At 37.9% G+C, this 17,603-nt stretch overlaps 1 protein-coding gene across 2 annotated transcripts in view; it reads right to left on the bottom strand.

The window, feature by feature from the left end:
- shank3a (SH3 and multiple ankyrin repeat domains 3a) overlaps window positions 1-17,603 on the bottom strand; it is a 197,664-nt gene that overhangs the window by 132,793 nt on the left and 47,268 nt on the right. For both annotated transcript variants that reach the window (XM_041998109.1, XM_041998108.1), the window contains exon 2: window positions 16,373-16,823. In XM_041998109.1, the coding sequence (XP_041854043.1) occupies window positions 16,373-16,675 (303 nt within the window). In that variant the 5' untranslated portion in view covers window positions 16,676-16,823. The remainder of the gene's footprint in view (window positions 1-16,372; window positions 16,824-17,603) is intronic.

Consider the following 17,603-nt stretch of genomic DNA (forward strand, 5'->3'; position numbering starts at 1 on the left):
GTGTAACCCTCCAACTCACTAGTTGGCAGTAATTGACCTCTAAATTAGTTGCTAGGTACAAAAACTGACTATGGGGAGGTGTGTGTGTGTGTGTGTGTGTGTGGGAGGGGGGGGGCGGTTATAACCTGTCAGCAAGCTGAGGAAGGAAACTGGGAAGAAACAAAGGAGAGAATGAGTGTTACTGAACCACCAAAGCAGGGGTGAGACTGAGGGGCCATCCCCACGACGCCAAATTAGAGTAAAACTGCAAAGTATTTTAGCAATCCACCCTTTCATCCCTACGAAACCAGGGATTAACCTCCATGAAAACAATCATGTCTGAAACCAGGTACCAAGGTGGATAGGTTTGAGACCTCCTCCATCAGTGATACTATGAGGACAGCGTAACCACACCACTAGAGGATATGAAATCAGTGTGATGAACGCGCGCCAAACACAAAAACAATAATGGTGTCCGTGACCAACTGTGTTGTGGTGCTGCTCCAACAGTCCCGGCTTGCACACAGTTGTAGCACCAAAATGCACAGCTGTTACAGCACAGTGCTGCGCTACTATACCATCAACAGCGGGAGCATCTGTGCATGCCTTATGGCTTGTTCTAGCTCTGGAGTGTTACTCTTTAATCATCGCAGTGCCCCTCACAGCCTTGTAGTATGTACTACAGCGATTTCGTGTGGATGTTGAAGCCTTTCTCCTAGTTTTTGCCGGCGTTTTCACACCTGAACTGGCTTCGCCGCCGTGAGGACATTGCCTGAGACTGAATTCATGTTTGTTTTTTCCCCAAACTGTCAAAGTAGTTGACACACAAGGCTCCACTACTTTAGTAAAACAGAAGTGGTTTAGATTCAGTAAAAATGATAAAGAACAGATTTATACCACACGCAAACTTTGTCATTAACTGGTGAGCATCAAATATGAAACGTGGCTAATTTGTTTAATCACTTGAGAAGGTATCACCCTTGAGACTACACAGAAAAATAAAAATGCTTAATAGCAAAAGGCACAATGTTATTATCAGAATACTTTTCATGCCTCACATAATGCCTTACAATATAGTATTGTGCTTAAACAATGTACCAAACTCCCCCTCGTGTGGAGAACCTTTCCCTTCAATCCATGCCATGTTTTGAGCTGTGAAAGCTGAGGGGAGTGCAGTTTCTGAGATTTCTGAAGCACCGCCAAGGGATTATTTTTGCTGTTAATAAAACTATAGCTATTAATCTCCCCTGCTGCCAAGTATAATGTAGCAAGGCACTACTTTATTGCAATAAATTATAGTATGTCTAATTTCGCATTGCCAGCATATGGTAAAGTATCAACATTTTTACTTATATTTATGCATTCAGAGTATATTTGCTGAGGTAAATCCTATTTCACTTCCATGTATCATGTAAAAGATTTTATTTCATCATGAAAACCCACAAGCCCACGGCTTAAAAAACAAAGGATTAAATATTAAGATAGACTGTTCTCTTCTTACTGGGTAATGATATAATAATACTGTACAGAGAGGTGTCCTCCCAGGCAAACACAATTTATGTTTGCAACAGACTTTTGACAAAGGGTTAGTCTGACTGCGCTGTGTCCATATTTCCAGGCTTCTTTCAGGCAAGATTTGGATAAAAGAAATAAGTATGAGAGAAAACAATAAGCAAGACGGGAAATACTAAACAGAAAATGAGAAACAGAAGCTTTGTTGACCCAGTTGGAGAGTTAGATTAATTAAGATCCATATTCCATAGTTCACACTGATAATGATAACATTAAAGCACCTAATACAGCTTTTAAAAAACTCAATAAGGCCAATAAAATAACATTACCAAAAATAATCTATTGCAAAAATTATATAAATAACGGGTAAAATAAAAAATACAAACCCTGTCTTATTCCCTGCAAGCCTTTTTTCTAGGAGAGTGATTTGGTTCATTCTTTTTTTAATTTGGAAGTCCAAATTTCTTCATGCCCAGTAGGAAAAAAAATGAAAACACCCAAAGTTAAATTTTCAATTTGAAAAGTCTGGAGGAACCACAATATCCCTAACAGTGCAATCCAACTGTGCAATTCAACAAACGTTAGAGCCCAACCATTTATCAGTTGGCCAATTAAAGCAGCCAACATGACTTGAGTCTCACACAGATATGTAAGTATCAGCTAATCTGTTGGATGATTTGCTGATACAAATATTATTATTTGCACACAGCAAAGAAAAACAGGCCCCACTGGTGTCATTTTAAAGTTTGTCCAGCTAAAAGTGCTTCCCCTGCAGTGATGATTACTCTCAGACAGAGAATAACAACTGTGGTTATGTGGTCAACAGAGAAAAGTTTTCAATAGAAATGTTTAAACTTAATAGTAAAATATTATAATCTTACCCTTTATTTTCCTGTTTTCATTCAAACTATATTGTACCCCTGTCCTTAATAACCATCAGAGCAATTAAAACTTCTTACAACCAGCTGTAATCACTACATTGATCAGACGCAACGCTGAAAATATGTTCAGGTCAAACTTCCAATGGTTAAAAAAACCAACATGTCTCATTTTTCTTGATTAAAACTCTTTATTTGGAAAGTGTATGTTCACACAGTAGCTTCTACATAGTTGTCACACAAAGAAAATGACTTGTTGGCTATTTTCACGACTGATGAGAGTGATATGAAAAGTGACATGTTGCAAGCATTTGGGGTTGTCTTTAGATTGCTTTTAGCATCATGTCTAAACAACAACGTAGCATCAAGTTAGCTGGTTGAGCAACTTAAGGACTGCACTGGTAATCTGTTACTTGCTGACACACTAAACTGTTTTAGCAAGTGTGAATTTAATTATGGTTTCAAGGAATGGAGCTATATTCTGATAAGTTGTTGTTTTTTTTTTTGTTGTTGTTGTTTTATAAAAGTTTCACAGTGCAGAACAGTGGTGCTTTCTTCACCATATTAGACTGGGATTATCAACGTCTGTTAAATTCATTTGGGTTTGTGAAAAATTGTGTTATGCTGATTTTGCTCCAGCTGTAATCTGGACAGGACAATACATCTTTTTTGTACTTTAAATGCTTTTTGATTATTAGTATTTGACTTTCAGATTAAGGAGGGCCTGTGTTTGTCACGTGTGGCGGCGGAGGTGAGGACCAAAATGCAGGCAGTTCAGGGAGGAGGAAGAAAGGTGCTGGTATCAGGATTTATTTCCCAAAAACTCAGGACCAGGGAACCACACATTATAGAGAAGAAACCATATCCTCTTGACTACCAGGAAAAAACATACTGTCCAATCACATTTTTTTTGTTACCAAAAGGTACCTAAGCCCCACCCCTTCACATTTGGTATCATTGAAAAGCCCTAAACGTCCTCTGTAGATAGCAAAAGGAGTAAACTCAGTAGAATGCAGTGGGTGGGAGATATTCACAAATTTACAAGTTTACAAATGTCCCCCACAGAGGACAAATTTTAACTACTGGTAGTTGGTAGTCATGGAGGATATATAAGGATCTGACAACCACAACTGAAAACCATGGGGTATTTAAACAGAGTGGGAATAATCAGGAGCAGGTGAAGTCAATGGGTGATCAGACAAGGTGAACTATTGAGGCAGGAGCAGAACACAGCACATGAGGAAAAGCTACCAGGAAACTAAACTAAACATGACAAACACCTAAACCATGATACTAACAGGAACTAAACATGACAAAAACCAGAACTATAAACCAAAATCATGACAAAACTAACACATGACACTAGGGCTGGGCGATATGAACCAAATCTTATATCTCGATATTTTTTACCTGAATTACGATATATGATATATATCTCGATTTATAATTTTTTTTGACAAGTAACTAAAAAGGCAGTTCTAATTTATAGCCTTTAGTGCCAAATATACTTTTATTAAGGATCAGCAGCACATGTGCATTAAAACAGCTGACTGAAATTAAAGTACCTTTATATTAAATTAAATGCTCCTAAAACAAAATAAATTAAAATACTTTTCAATGACCATAACAAAAATACAGCAGTGCAAAATGCAAAAGAAAAGATGCTTTTAACTCAAAACAAGCTATCTCGATATAAACGATCTTGCTTCCTTCTATATTGCGTCTGATAAAATCTCCATATAAGTGAAAATCTCAATATACTGCCCAGCCCTACATGACACAAACCATGAGCATGACAGAACCCGAACCCAAAGACATCCCATGATCATGACAGTGTTATCATCTGTTTTTTGTTCAGTGAAATTGTCTTTGAATTAGAATTAAGAATTCCTATTTAATTCCTTCTAAGTTTTACAGTTACTTTCCATATTAAACATTATTGTTAAACTGTAAAAGAAAAATGGCTTCGCTTTGTCCCAAGTGTTTGATAATTACATTTGTGGTCTCTTATGTATATTGGCTGATAAATCAGTAGAGGAAATAAAAAAATATCTGTATCAGGTTCTAATAAAAATGACTTATTACTTGTAGTTATTTCTTCAATCCATGACTTAATAAATCAATTTCCAACCTCTAACACGGAACAAATTCTTATGGCATTCAGATCTGCAACATAGAGCGCAGCGTACTCTTATCAGCTTGTTGCTCAGTAAACAAAATCCTACAGTTTTTTCCTGAGATGCGATCAGCTTGGATGTCATGTCATTCCCAGCTCAGAGTTCTGGCAAAGCAGCCAATCCTTTTTAAGCTGATCCAAGAGATTATAATAACAAACAAAATAATAAATAATTAAAATCATCAAGTAAAATTAAAAGGTCTTTGCTACTTTAATTCTAAGCAAATCAAGAAAATAAACACATCTATTAAAAACTTTCACTGAAATTTTTCTTTATTATTAAATCAATTAGGAACATTTCTGGCTCCAAAACATTCCTGCTCAAAAAGTGTACCTTCTTCTTACTATATACTAAGTCAATACAGTTTTCGCCCCAGCCATGGTATCATTAGCTTAATTAACTTCTTATGATTTGTAGCACAGTTGCCAGTGTGGTCAGTATCCTGGTGCTTGTCCCTCAAGAGAAACACAACTGTCAATGTGTCCAGTGTGGTTTTACGTATCTTTCTTTAACTCCACTCTTTAATCCAATTATCATAATTTTTACTCCCAAAACAGTTAAGGTGGTGACCTCAATGACAGAAAATGTCTGAGAGTTTGCAGAGATAGATCACCACTGACATAGAGAACCTGTTTGGTAAAATTAAGTTAGTGAGGGGAAAAAAGAAATGCATTGCTATCAGACGTGAAGCCTCAGTTTTTTAGAAGACAGCTGAATAACTGGTCCATAGTTTATGATCTTAAAACAGATTCTTGTGTTGTCTATCAGGCTCTTACATATACCAGAAAACTGCATTATCTTATTTTCCCTCTTTACTTGCCCTTTGTTTGGGCAAGATCCTGTACACGGATGAGATTAAGGGAAAAACCATGATGAGAGTGAAGTGAAATAAAAGATAAAGGAATGATACACATGATGATAACTTTCGCACTCTCTCTCTCTCTCTCTCTCCTCTTTTCCCCTTTTTGGGTGTTGTGACCACATGGAGGTAGGAACATGTGAAACACTTCTTGGGGCGTGCAGGCACCATGCATGAAGATAAAAATAGAAATGGGACAGGGATTCCCAGAAAGATTTTCTGCCAATCACTGACATAACAATCCCGAGGTCAATCAAATGTTAGTGTAAGTGTATGCACAGTATGTCAGTCAACTGTCAGACCTCCGCTGCATGTAAGACTGAAGACACAAAGACAAAGGCATGAAGTGTGAATGAAATATATGAGAAAGTTCAGCCAAAATACAGAGTTTAGAACTAGTGAAAGAGGTAACATGACTGGGGTTTAATTAATGAATCACAGCAAATTAAGACACAACATGCTCAGGGGAAAATAGGAATGTACATATACATATGCATGAAACATGGAAAGAAAGAGTATGTATTATACCACAAACTATAGTTTTAATTATCATCATCTATTACTAAAGTAGCCAATCTCGACCAGCCTTGTCACCATAAGCTCTTCCAACAGTTTTGTAGGTCACAAACACCAAAAACTCGCAGCAATAAAACTACCTCTTAAATACTGTTTAGTCCCTCATGCCACCAAAATGTTTCTGTTCCATCAAAGCAAAACAAAAAGTATCTTAGAGCATCCTAGGGTGTTTGTAGGATTTGAGCTCTTTTATATCTTTTGGATATGATGGGTTTAGGTGTGAAGTGTTTATTTTGGATTTTCTTCCCAAAGATTTATATCTCATCAGATTGACATCTGGAGATTTTGAAGGCCTGGTTTACATCTGAAATAGGTTTTTATTGCTCTTTTTAGTTGGACCCACTGCACTGTAAAAAAAAAGAACCAGCTGCAGAGCTTTGACTAAACTCAACTAGATTATGTATACCTAAATTAAATGGGTAAATCAAAGTTTAACACAGTTAGGATCGCTATCATGCCTTTGAGCTGAAATAAGTCATGTTAAGTTGAAAATGCATCTGAAAAAAATTACTTTTAAGTTTGTCCAACCTCATATTACAACTTTAATTTATCCACTTAATGTACAGTTCACTCAACATGAGTCTTTTTGTTTGATTTACTCAAAAATGCTTTGCAGCTGGTTGCCTTGTTTTTTTACGTTTTTTCAACACCTCATTTTTAGTTGGAAGTCTGTATTCTATCTATTTTCTATACCAATGCAGGGTAACGGGGATCTGGCGCTTATCCCAGCAGATACTAGACAAGATGCAAGGTACAACCTGGACAGGTCACCTGTCCATCACAGAGAGACAAACAACCACTCACACACACATCTAAAGTGAATTTAGAGTGAACAATTAACCTTTTGCACTGTTGGAGGAAGCTGAAGTACCCGGAGAAAACGGATGCATACACAGGTGAACAAACACTATTATATCATGTATGTCTGAACTTTTATTTGGTGCTAGCTACCAAGTGAGATGACACTATTCTCAAGACTTGAATAATCATTTTACCATGCATGGTGCCCTGAGTTGCATTTATAGAGGCACAAACCATTATTATATTGTCTCAGCTAAAGAATTTCGTTTCATTCCACAACTGATTTGTGCACTTGACATTTTGATTTTGCTCACCCAACTAAGAAAGAAATGTTAAAATAATACATTTGTAGTTTATATTTGTAGTGTATTGTCCTTCTGGGGAGGCTGCAGTATATAGAAAGGCTGTTTTAATATTTTTGGTGGTGCCACTAGTGTGCAAGACAATATACACTTATATAGATTAAGTGTAAAAAATCTTAACAGTCGTCTTGGTGCTATATTTGCTTCTTCAGTAATTACCAGAGGTAATCAAACTTGTCCATTTAGTTTAAGCATCACTCTCCAGTTCCACATTCTTGTCCCATTATGGTCACTTCTGAAAAAAAGGAAAGGTGGTGACATGCTGAAGTTGATACTTCAGAACTCGATTCATAATGATTAATGAAGCAATTGACATAGTGATGGCTATGTCCATCTTAGGGGTGTGTGTTTAGGTAGCATCCACATGAATGCCAAGACCTAAGGTTTTCCAGAAGACCAATGGCCAATGCCTTATGCTCCCTCCTCTGATTTGCCTTTTTTCTTAGTGCATTGTGTTGTCATCTCTTCTGCAGCTAAATGACAAGAAGGTGGTTGTCTACAAGACGGTTAAGCAACCTGGTCCAATTATAATGCTCACAGGTCAAGTGTGGATGTTTATAGCAAGGTACAGGTCAGTATGGGCACTAAAATTGTGACTATGCAACACTGTAAGTTGCAAACTGTGAACAGAGTGTTCTGACACTTCTATCGTTGCCAGAAATTTGTACTAAAGTGGCTCCTCAGTGTGAATTGAGCTTCAAGTTACAGTGAGCCTGTTATCAATCAATCAATGTCCTCCTTTTTAAGCACTTATGGTAAGTACTAGTAACTGTGCATCAGTAAACAAAACCTGGCCATCTATAGGTGTTTTAATAAACAACAGTCGCTCAGATACCTAACTGCCTCCTCACTCGCTGCCTAACATGTACCAACAATTAATAGTGCCATTGTAAAGAGACACAATATCATTCCGCTCAGCTAGGCCTTAATTTAGACTTATTGGCTGCTTTTTCTTCATTGCATTTTCAACTTGATTCCAGATCATCTCAGATGGTTTTAAGTGAGGTAATAATAGACGTCAGGTCATCTTATATAACAATTTATCAACCTTCTTCTTGGCCAATTATCTCTTACATAGTCAGTAAGTGTATTTTGGCTCACTTTCCTGCTGAAGAGCAGTGATGAATATTGAATTTTTGTCTGATTTTCAAAATGCCGATATATTACAACTCCCTTGGTGATAATCAATTCCAATACTGATTCCCCCCAACACCTAATTGAAGAGATATCAGGTTTCCTCTGTTGTGGAATTAAAATTCACTGTAACACTATAACAGTATTATTCTGCATACTATTTAGTCATGTTGGCTATTGGCAAATGCAGACATAAAAAAAGCTGAACAATGATGCCATATTCATGTGCAAAATAATGAAAATTTTTCAACTTCCAGTATGTAAAAAAAAATGTAATAATAATGACATTTGTTTTTAAACAAAACAAGTAAGATATGTGCATCCTATCCTACTTAAAACAGACTTGGATTATGTTCTCCCAGAGCCTGTTTATTTTATTGGTGGAATAGCCAATATCTGACATTTAATTATGAAGCAGATATTGACCGATACCGATATCATGCCGATAATGTCGTACGTCTCTATGTGATCAAGGACAGTAGCCACTCAGGGAATGTAGTCATGCAGCTGCAGAATACCTTAAATTCCAAATAAACCCCAGTCTTTCCAAACCAGCAGCCCAGGCTGCTATAGAGACACTGTGTAATGAGAATATCCATAACTGGGGCCTTGGAGACTGGGAAACAAGGGGCTCACAATGCTGGCAACCAGACTTTGGAAACATGCACTATCAGAGATACACATAAATGGTCTGATCTCAGAAGAGCAATATACTCTCAAAAGAACAATAATACCAGCTACAGAGAAATGGCTGCTGTAGTGCAGTAATGGGGCAAGAAAATACCTACTGAGAATTAAAGGAAAAACCACCGGTGCTTGGTATGTAACAGATGTGAGAGCAGGAAACTGTTTTCTGTACTGAAGGAACCATACCAGCAAATTTCCACTAAAGCATACACATCATACATATTATTAACAGCTGTTTCGATTCTGACTTTGTTCTTAAAGAAAGAACTAATAGAACTGTGAGGTGCCTGGTTTTGAGTGTACTGGGACATTACAAAATGTAATCGGCCCACAAATAATAAAGCGAAGAAGCCCCAGTCTGTCTAATAAATTAACACTGCAGTCAAAGCAATAACGTTGTATTTTCCTAATGTATGCAATTATATCTCAATTTTTCCAGGCCACGCAATTTACTACACGTCCTCATTATTACCCACCAATGTTTGAAAGCTATGCAATGAAAAACAAGACACTAATTTAATGTCTTACTTGGAATACTATAGTATACTATAGTATTCCAAGTAAAAATCAGCTGAAGTTTAATCAGTTTTATGGAGACTTACTGAAAAAGTTTGACTTAGTCTTTAGCTACCCTGCTAAATTTTGGTTTATTCCTCACTGAGTAAACATGGGTGGAACACACTTTGTACAATAAAGATTTTTTTTTACGACGATACTGTTTAACAAGCATGTGCTTTTTTTTTTGTTTACCTTAATGGATTTTCTTACACAGTGCTCACATAAACTTATTCAGTCATGACATGTTCAAGACGTAACAATTTTTACTTCCTACATGAAATTAAATTGGTTAAAACAAGACAATTTTGTCCATGCAGTTATGTAAAATGTTTTTCATGTAAGCCTGTACAATTTTGGTTGTACATTAATACAAACTGATTAATCTATCAGCTGAACAGGATGTTAGGAATAAAAATGAACCAGTTATTAATAGTAGATTGAGATTCTAATACTGACTACCTAAGGGAAAGCAACACATTCACTTTACCTGTACAAATATCAGAAGGTTATCCAGTGTGGGGCGAGAATGGCTAAGTATAAAAAGATAATTGGGACTGAAGGCTCTGAACTTCAGTACTTGAAAGTTTTATAGCTGATACCAGAAACAAGAACTTAAATTCTAAAAGTAACTGCAGAGTCTTAATAAGGAGGTCAAATTAACACTCGACTGGTAATATCCTGGAATTTAGTCATTATGAATCAATTAATAAATATCACATAATAAGTCAAAATACTATTAAAACTGACCAGAATTGACATTTTTAAAGTAATGACATTTTTTAAAAAAAAGTTTTTTTTCCTGCAACATAATAAAAATAGGGTTTCTTAACTTTCTTTCAAAAAACTAGTTCACATTGAACTCTGAAAAACTGCAGCAAAATTAAATTAATGTGTAATTTCAATAAGGAGGATCTGTTCCCTTGTGTCTGCCCTCATTCTCTGGTGTTTGTGCTTTTCATCCTGCCAGTTTCCATCACTTTTTCTGTGCTGAGTTCTTTACAAATGTTGTCATCATGACTCTGGCTCAACAGTAATCTTGGCTGTTGCTTTTCAATCCAATCAATATGATCCCTGTCCTTTAAAACTCTCCTGTTCTGTCAGTACCCCTACAGGCTGAATTTTGGGCACTCCTCCCCATCTTGTACCATCTTTTTGATACCAAGAGAGTCTCATTAAACCTCTCTGACACCTCTTAATTTCACTTAACCTGCCTCAGTATCTAAATTCCAAGGTACCCCTTCCCACCCCTCCTCTTTTTATACATGTCACTACTGCCAAGATGACACATCGGAGGCTTATTACCAAACAACATTTTTTTTTAATCATTTCAGGGTCATCAACAAATTCTGTACCATTTTTCTCTGTTGATCCTTCCATATTGAAGTAATCGACATAGGTGAAAAATGCTCTTTCGATTTTTGATGATGTGGACAGCCTCTTAATTTAATGGCCAACACTCCGCAAACCTTAAAAAACAGGGTAGTGACCAAGATAGACAGAGAAAGACGGAGATGGTACTTCAGCTGGAGAAAGAAGGGTTTAGTGGGTGCATGGGTATAAAATCAAAGATTCAACATATCTCACACCCAAAGTGCACAGACAAGCATTCCCTTAGGCAAGCCAGTTATTTTGGTTTCTTCTTAAAAGAATACAAAATATGGTTCTCAGTTGGTTCAACACATAATAAACATATTGTATATGTACGAATCTCCAAACTTAAAGGTCCACCTTAAAATGCTCATGACACAATTTTGACTTCATGTAATTTTGCAATACAATAACACAACATGTTTATAAAGGCTTTTCTGTGCAGTTATAAGTCAAAAAAGCTTGTTTTCACACGACTATCCGACGTTAAATAGAGCGCCGCACCAGTGGCTGGAAAAACCCTCCGCCAGGTTGTGACATCAGCTGACAATCTACACGCGTGAAGCGGCTGAAAGCATGGATGACGGTTCCGGTACATCAAGTCTGGTTTGTGCGGTGGTATCATCAGCAAATTCCAGTTCAGAACAGTGTGATGATGCTGAGGAATATGGTGCGAACTGTAGCGAGTGGACTTCCGAGTCGGAGAGTGGCGGTGGAAAGGCCAACATGCCCGCTGCAGCAGCAGCAGTGGCAAACACACGGCAGGGAAATGCAGATTGGTCTACGCACGTGTTAGATACATTACAGATCAGTTATTTGTTTGTAAATGTAATTTATTTACACCCAATTTTCAAATTAAATCATTGCAGTGTATTTATATGAAAACTGAAATATTTAGCCAACCTGATACTGTGATACGGGTAAATAAAGAAATTTAAGATTACTGTAGCCTAACTGTTATAAGATAGACATTACCTTTGACTCTACATTTGCTAGTAATCTGATCAGATTTTTTTAAACACTAGAACAAGCAAGATGGACATTTTGACCACTTTGAAGTTTGTATATTCAATGACTCTATCAAATAAATTCATAAAGCCTTGCTGGTCCCTGACTTTTCCTAAAACTACATAAATTTGCATTTAAACAAGTTTTAATATTTAGTAAGAACAGAGGAAATAAGACAATTTCTACCTGTGTTGGCCAAAGGCGATGGTTTAGGATTTTGCGCTATTCTATTTTTAGATTTTTAGATTCTCAACCTTCTGGATCATATCATGTAAACGTACTATGTAAAGACTGGTATGCAGAGATGGATTCATGCTGTATTTTACAACATACTGAATCTTGTAGTAAAAAATGTCCACATCATCATCAAGAAGTGACAGGCGTTTATGCAGCAGCTGGCAGAGGAATCCTGAAAGGAGGCAGTGAGAGATACAGAGAGGCTGGGGGGAAAAAAAAAAAAAAAAAAAAACCTCAACACCGGCATCAGGCAAAGCCGTGATGCTGCTGTGGGAGCAGAGACATGATCTGAGCTGCTGTGACTTTTAAATAGTTGTTTTAGTCTCACTGTAAATGAATTGTCATGACACAATCATCCAGCCTCACTCTCACTTTTGACATGTTTTCTGGGTGTTTTCCATCACTTCAGGTGTATCCACCCCACTCCGCTTTTTTTTTTTTTTTTAATTATATAAATATTCAGGCTGCGCAAACTGAAGTTTGGATTTTGTTTGTTTCCATGGAAGACCAGGCTACAATTGTGGCTTTTTACACTGTTTTGTAAAACATTATTTGATTAGGGGTATAAACTATTATTATAAGCTAGCCATTATTTTAGCTGTATAGTTGACTATAAAGGGAATTGAAGTTTACATGTAGTAGTCAAAATTACCGTTGGTGGCCGTATTAGTAGTCTAGTTATAAAATAGTGACCTTTCTAGTGTTAAAATAAAAAGGTAACCTTCTATTTTTCATTTTTGTAGGCACCAGTGTGATCTGTGTGTGAGCATGACAACAGAAGAGGACTGTGAGGAGCAGGACAAGGTGAAGCAGAAAATTCAGAAAGAACATCACAGCTTCCCCCCGGTGTGTCTGAATGAACCAGTTCAGCCTGCAATAGAACGTGAAAGCATAGCCGTAACTGCTCATCTGTAAAACTAATTAACTAAAAACTAACTTAGAAACTGTCTGCTACAAAGTTGCTGGGCTTCCTGTCAACAGAGCATGTAGGTGTTCCCACACTGACGTCACTTCCGCCTTCCTTCTCAGTCGGTAAGCAGCTCCACAGTTTCGTCAAATTTGCCCGAATGGTAGTGGTTTCGTGGTTATAGCTATTTTATTCAAGCATGCTTGTAACTCTTATATAGATCATCAAGAATTACTTTTTGGTTTATCAAGCAGGGCAAAAAATGACAAAATTGTGTCACGAGAACTTTAAGCCTTACTCTTCTTAAAAAATATCTTTTGTGAATGAATAAAGAAAGAACATGCATCAAGAATAGCAACAAAAGGAAAATTGGAAAACACAGATTAAAGCAGGTAGAGAGAGATGTGGCAGACTGTTCATGTCTGTGTGTCCCTCTGTTCTGTTGAAAGATGAATGGCACCCATTAGCAATACTGGGAATCTGTATCTTTTGGCTCCGGTCATAGATACATAATTTTGGTGAAGCAAGATATGATGAGTAATAAATAATACGCATGATCTAAAACAACATTATCTTTACAAATAATTACAAAGCACTGTGAGGAAATATTGATATTGACAGCTTATGAAACCATGCTGTTGTCCGTTATTTCTAACACAAAACTTTGTCACAGTCAAATTAATGACTTTGCAAAACCTTTATACAATATCATACTTGGATTAAACTATATCACAAGAGTATATTTTGTTTCACTGTAAAAATTTCCAGTTGTGCCTACTGCTGGGATCGCCCCTGTGTATTTCACCTTATCTCCCCACCAGAACTAAAGAACACCTTTACTGAACAATATTGCACCCTTGGTGTCTTACAAGGAACAGTTTACATCTGAGAATAATCCCATGAACTAGAGACCATGTTGTGATGGAATCACATCAGCCTCAAAGTTCGTGGACCACAATGATCTTTAAAAAAAACACATGCATACTGCATACTAGCCATACTGCAGAAACATACATCTTATCACTCATGGGTCGAAGGATGGCATTCTTGAAATTTTGCCTTAATTTTGATTTCATGTTGAGGTATTTCACAATTATCTTGTACAATACGTTGTTTACAGAGGTATAAATAAAAACCATGGTACTAAAAAAAATGGTTGTTCTGGTACTGTAGGTGTCTCATATTTTGTCACAGTGATACATTCATGAGATAAAAGACAACAGCTGCTGCAATAATGTGGTTGGTACAGGAACAGACTAGAGACTGAAAAAGTATAAGGATGTAGCCATTTTATTAATTGGCTTCACTCCACATGAGCCCCCTTCCCTCCTCTCTGTCTGGCTGAAAAGGTAAAATGTTTCTCTGTGTGATCAATGCATGGCGCTTCATTCTCCTGATCCAGACTTGAAACACAGCAGGCTGTATGTAATCCTACTTCAGGCAGACTATCCCAGAGTAATCTCCTTTTCACTCAGTGTACACACAAGTCACTTTTGACTGCTCCATAAAAGATTCAAACAGTCAGAATCTTGCCATCTGTCATCTGCTCCCATGTTTACTTGTCAGACTTTGAAGAGCTCACACCGTTTCTGTCTGTCAAACTATCTCACACCATATGTGCTCTCACCTGTTAGCCAATATACAGGAAAAATGTGATTCCTTGGAAGTGAACTTAATGATCTGCTGAGCATCTTTGAATTACATAAGAACTTTGAGGTTAGTCTTCTGATAATTGGATTAGGACTCATGTGCAGGTGCGTATGTTTGTGTGAGTGTGTGCATGCATGCAAGAGCGTGACTAGGTATGCTTCTGTGAGTCTGTGTTCAAGTGTTTTGAGATTCACCGAAAAACAATTTTCTTCACAGACGTCTATTCTGCAGTACCTTTGGGGAATTCTCTGCTTTCTTTTCCACTGCCCTCCTTTTATTTCCTGTCTTTATTTCTGGCATGCAGAGCTGGAGCTTCACAATGGGTCATTTCAGCCAACAACAATGAGGTAATCAACAATAACCAACACACAACTAGCTTTTTGCCTTTGCATTCAACGTCTGGTGAATGAATAAAAGGGCACTTAAACTTAATCTACTAAAAGCAAACTTAGGAACTGACCAGGCTTATAAAACCTTTGATCTGCTTTTAAAACATCAGAAGTCAAGGATGCTTCCAGCCGTAATGTCAAGGTAGAAAATGAGTGGTTAGGGGGAAAAGTTGTAATATAAAAGGTCCTATCATGCTTGCCATAGAAAGTGTCATCTGGCATGCTTTAGAGTGATCTGTGTTAATGAAATGAAGAGAGCAGCAGCAGCTATAAGTGTAGAAAGAAAACAGGGTGAAGACATGGTTTGCTGAACACTTGATATTGGTCTGCAGCCAGTAAAGTGCAAAATGTCTCCTTTTACTCTGGTTTGATGTGCTATTATCTGTTATCCAATAAACATTAACATATTTCTTACAAAGGACATTTTAGAAGGACTATTGTATTTAACTTTATAGCAAATACTAAAATACTTCTTTACAAACCAAAGGAAGTGTTAAAAATGAATTATGTTATGCTGCCCAGGATAGCTGTATGATTTAAAGGAGCTGGATTTCAAAATTAGATGAAAGTAACTGTTTAGGCATGTAGACATTTGCTCTGATTTATAACACCTGCTGCAGCAATCACAATCTGACAAAGACAGACTTACAGCGAATTTGTTAAGGTGACCATATGGAGTAGGTAAAAAAAGGGGGCTGCAATCAATCTCAGAGTCTAATTGTTGAGCATTTCTTCAGTGGATGCAATACTTCAAATGCAAAGGCTACATCCTCTGAAAAGCTGCAGGTACATTAAGGATCTGCCTGGTTATTTTGTCCTGCGTAGACTAACGGCAGAGATAGAAAAAGACAGGTTTGAGGTAAAGTTTCACAGTCTAGGTATGACAGTCATGATTGTTACTTCTGTGGTTTAGCCTCATTTTATCCCAGTTTTCTTCTCTCTCCTTCTCCAGCTCTCAACCTAAGTGGCTAGTTGTCAAAGTCAGCTGAAGCCCCAGTTAATGAAGCGGTAGCTTTATTAGCGAGATGCCAGTGGAACAGGCAGGGGGTGTGGATCCCAAGAAACGAGCAAAAACCAAAACCAAAAAGAGAGGGAAAAGAAGAAAGAGGTAGATATAAACCAGGATAGAAAGACAAAAAGCGGATAAAATAGAAATATCCAAAAGAAATTAAGAACTGTTCATAAAGCAGAAAATAAAGGTTGAAAGCAGCCTGTCAGAGCAGAAGGGGGAGAGGCAGCTTCCCTCTCTTTTACACTCTCTTCAGCAGTGGTAATATAACAAGCCCTTACCGTCTGTTGTAGGTCTGGGATTCCAATGCGGATGACCACAGTGTTGCCTGTCGGCTCCTCCATGGGTGCTCCTGCACTGTAGCTATGCTCTGCACCGGGACGGAAAGCCGTAACACCGTGAGGAACGGGAACACCGCTGTCCTCTTCCCGGGAGCTGCTGCTGTCAGTGCTGGCCCCCTGGCTGCCGTTTGGTGCGTGTGTGTAAGGGTGTGTGAGTGTGTGTGAGTGTGTATGCTGCTGCTCCTGGTCCTGCCGTGGAGAGCTGGGTGGCTCATGTTTGCCGGCTGCCGGACGTAGAGGCATGCTCCGTGTTAGCGGCTCAGTCTATGTCTCTCTCTCTCTCCACACACACACACGCACACACACACACCCACACGCACAAGCACACGCATACACCGATGGTTCTTACTCACACTACACGCACACACCGTTTGCAGCATGCATCGCTCGCCTGGGAAAGAAAGAGAGGGAAGGAGAGAGAGGCATTGAAAGAAGGTGACAGAGAGGGAATGGGCAAAGAGGAGGGGGTAATAGATTACAGAGAGATAGAGGATAAAAACACACAGACAAGAAGATAAGTACCAAGGGAACTTGTCAACTGGGAAAAAAATGCAGAGATAAAACAAGAATGAAGAAATTTCTTTTGGAATTGGGTAAAATAATGGTTGTTATTTATTCAACATTATCATAAATCATTAGAAAAAGAAAATCACAACCCTTAATCTAAGCCGATCAAAAGAGACAAACATTCTGAATTTATCCATCAACTAGCAGGTGTGTTTAAGTAATATTAATGGTGCCACCATTCATGACGAAGAACTCTGCACGAGTTGATGCTGCAATGGTCGATATGTAATGCTGTTGCCGTCACACACTGTTGCTTTTGAAGTGGTGTACTAACACTGTTGATATAAGAACAGCACAAGAGGGTTTGTCAGTGGAGAGGCAGAAGGGTGGATGGGTCTTTGTTCAATCAATGCAGTGCAGGATTTGGCCTTCATGCTTCAAGTTATCTGTGTGTGGTGCTGCTGATCAAACTCTCCCCGTTAAACATCAACATAAATGCAGATGACGTGGTAGCAGAAATTTCTATTTCTCATTGAGGGTCATTCTCACAGGGGGTTGTTCTTATTTAATGTTTTACCATTCAGACCCTGTGAAGAGCCAAGAATAAAACAACAAAAGCCTATTTCTATTGATCTGATGACAATTAAACTTGATGGTGTCCTGT

The sequence above is a fragment of the Melanotaenia boesemani genome, chromosome 10 (assembly GCF_017639745.1).
Source record: "Melanotaenia boesemani isolate fMelBoe1 chromosome 10, fMelBoe1.pri, whole genome shotgun sequence".
Taxonomy (NCBI): domain Eukaryota; kingdom Metazoa; phylum Chordata; class Actinopteri; order Atheriniformes; family Melanotaeniidae; genus Melanotaenia; species Melanotaenia boesemani.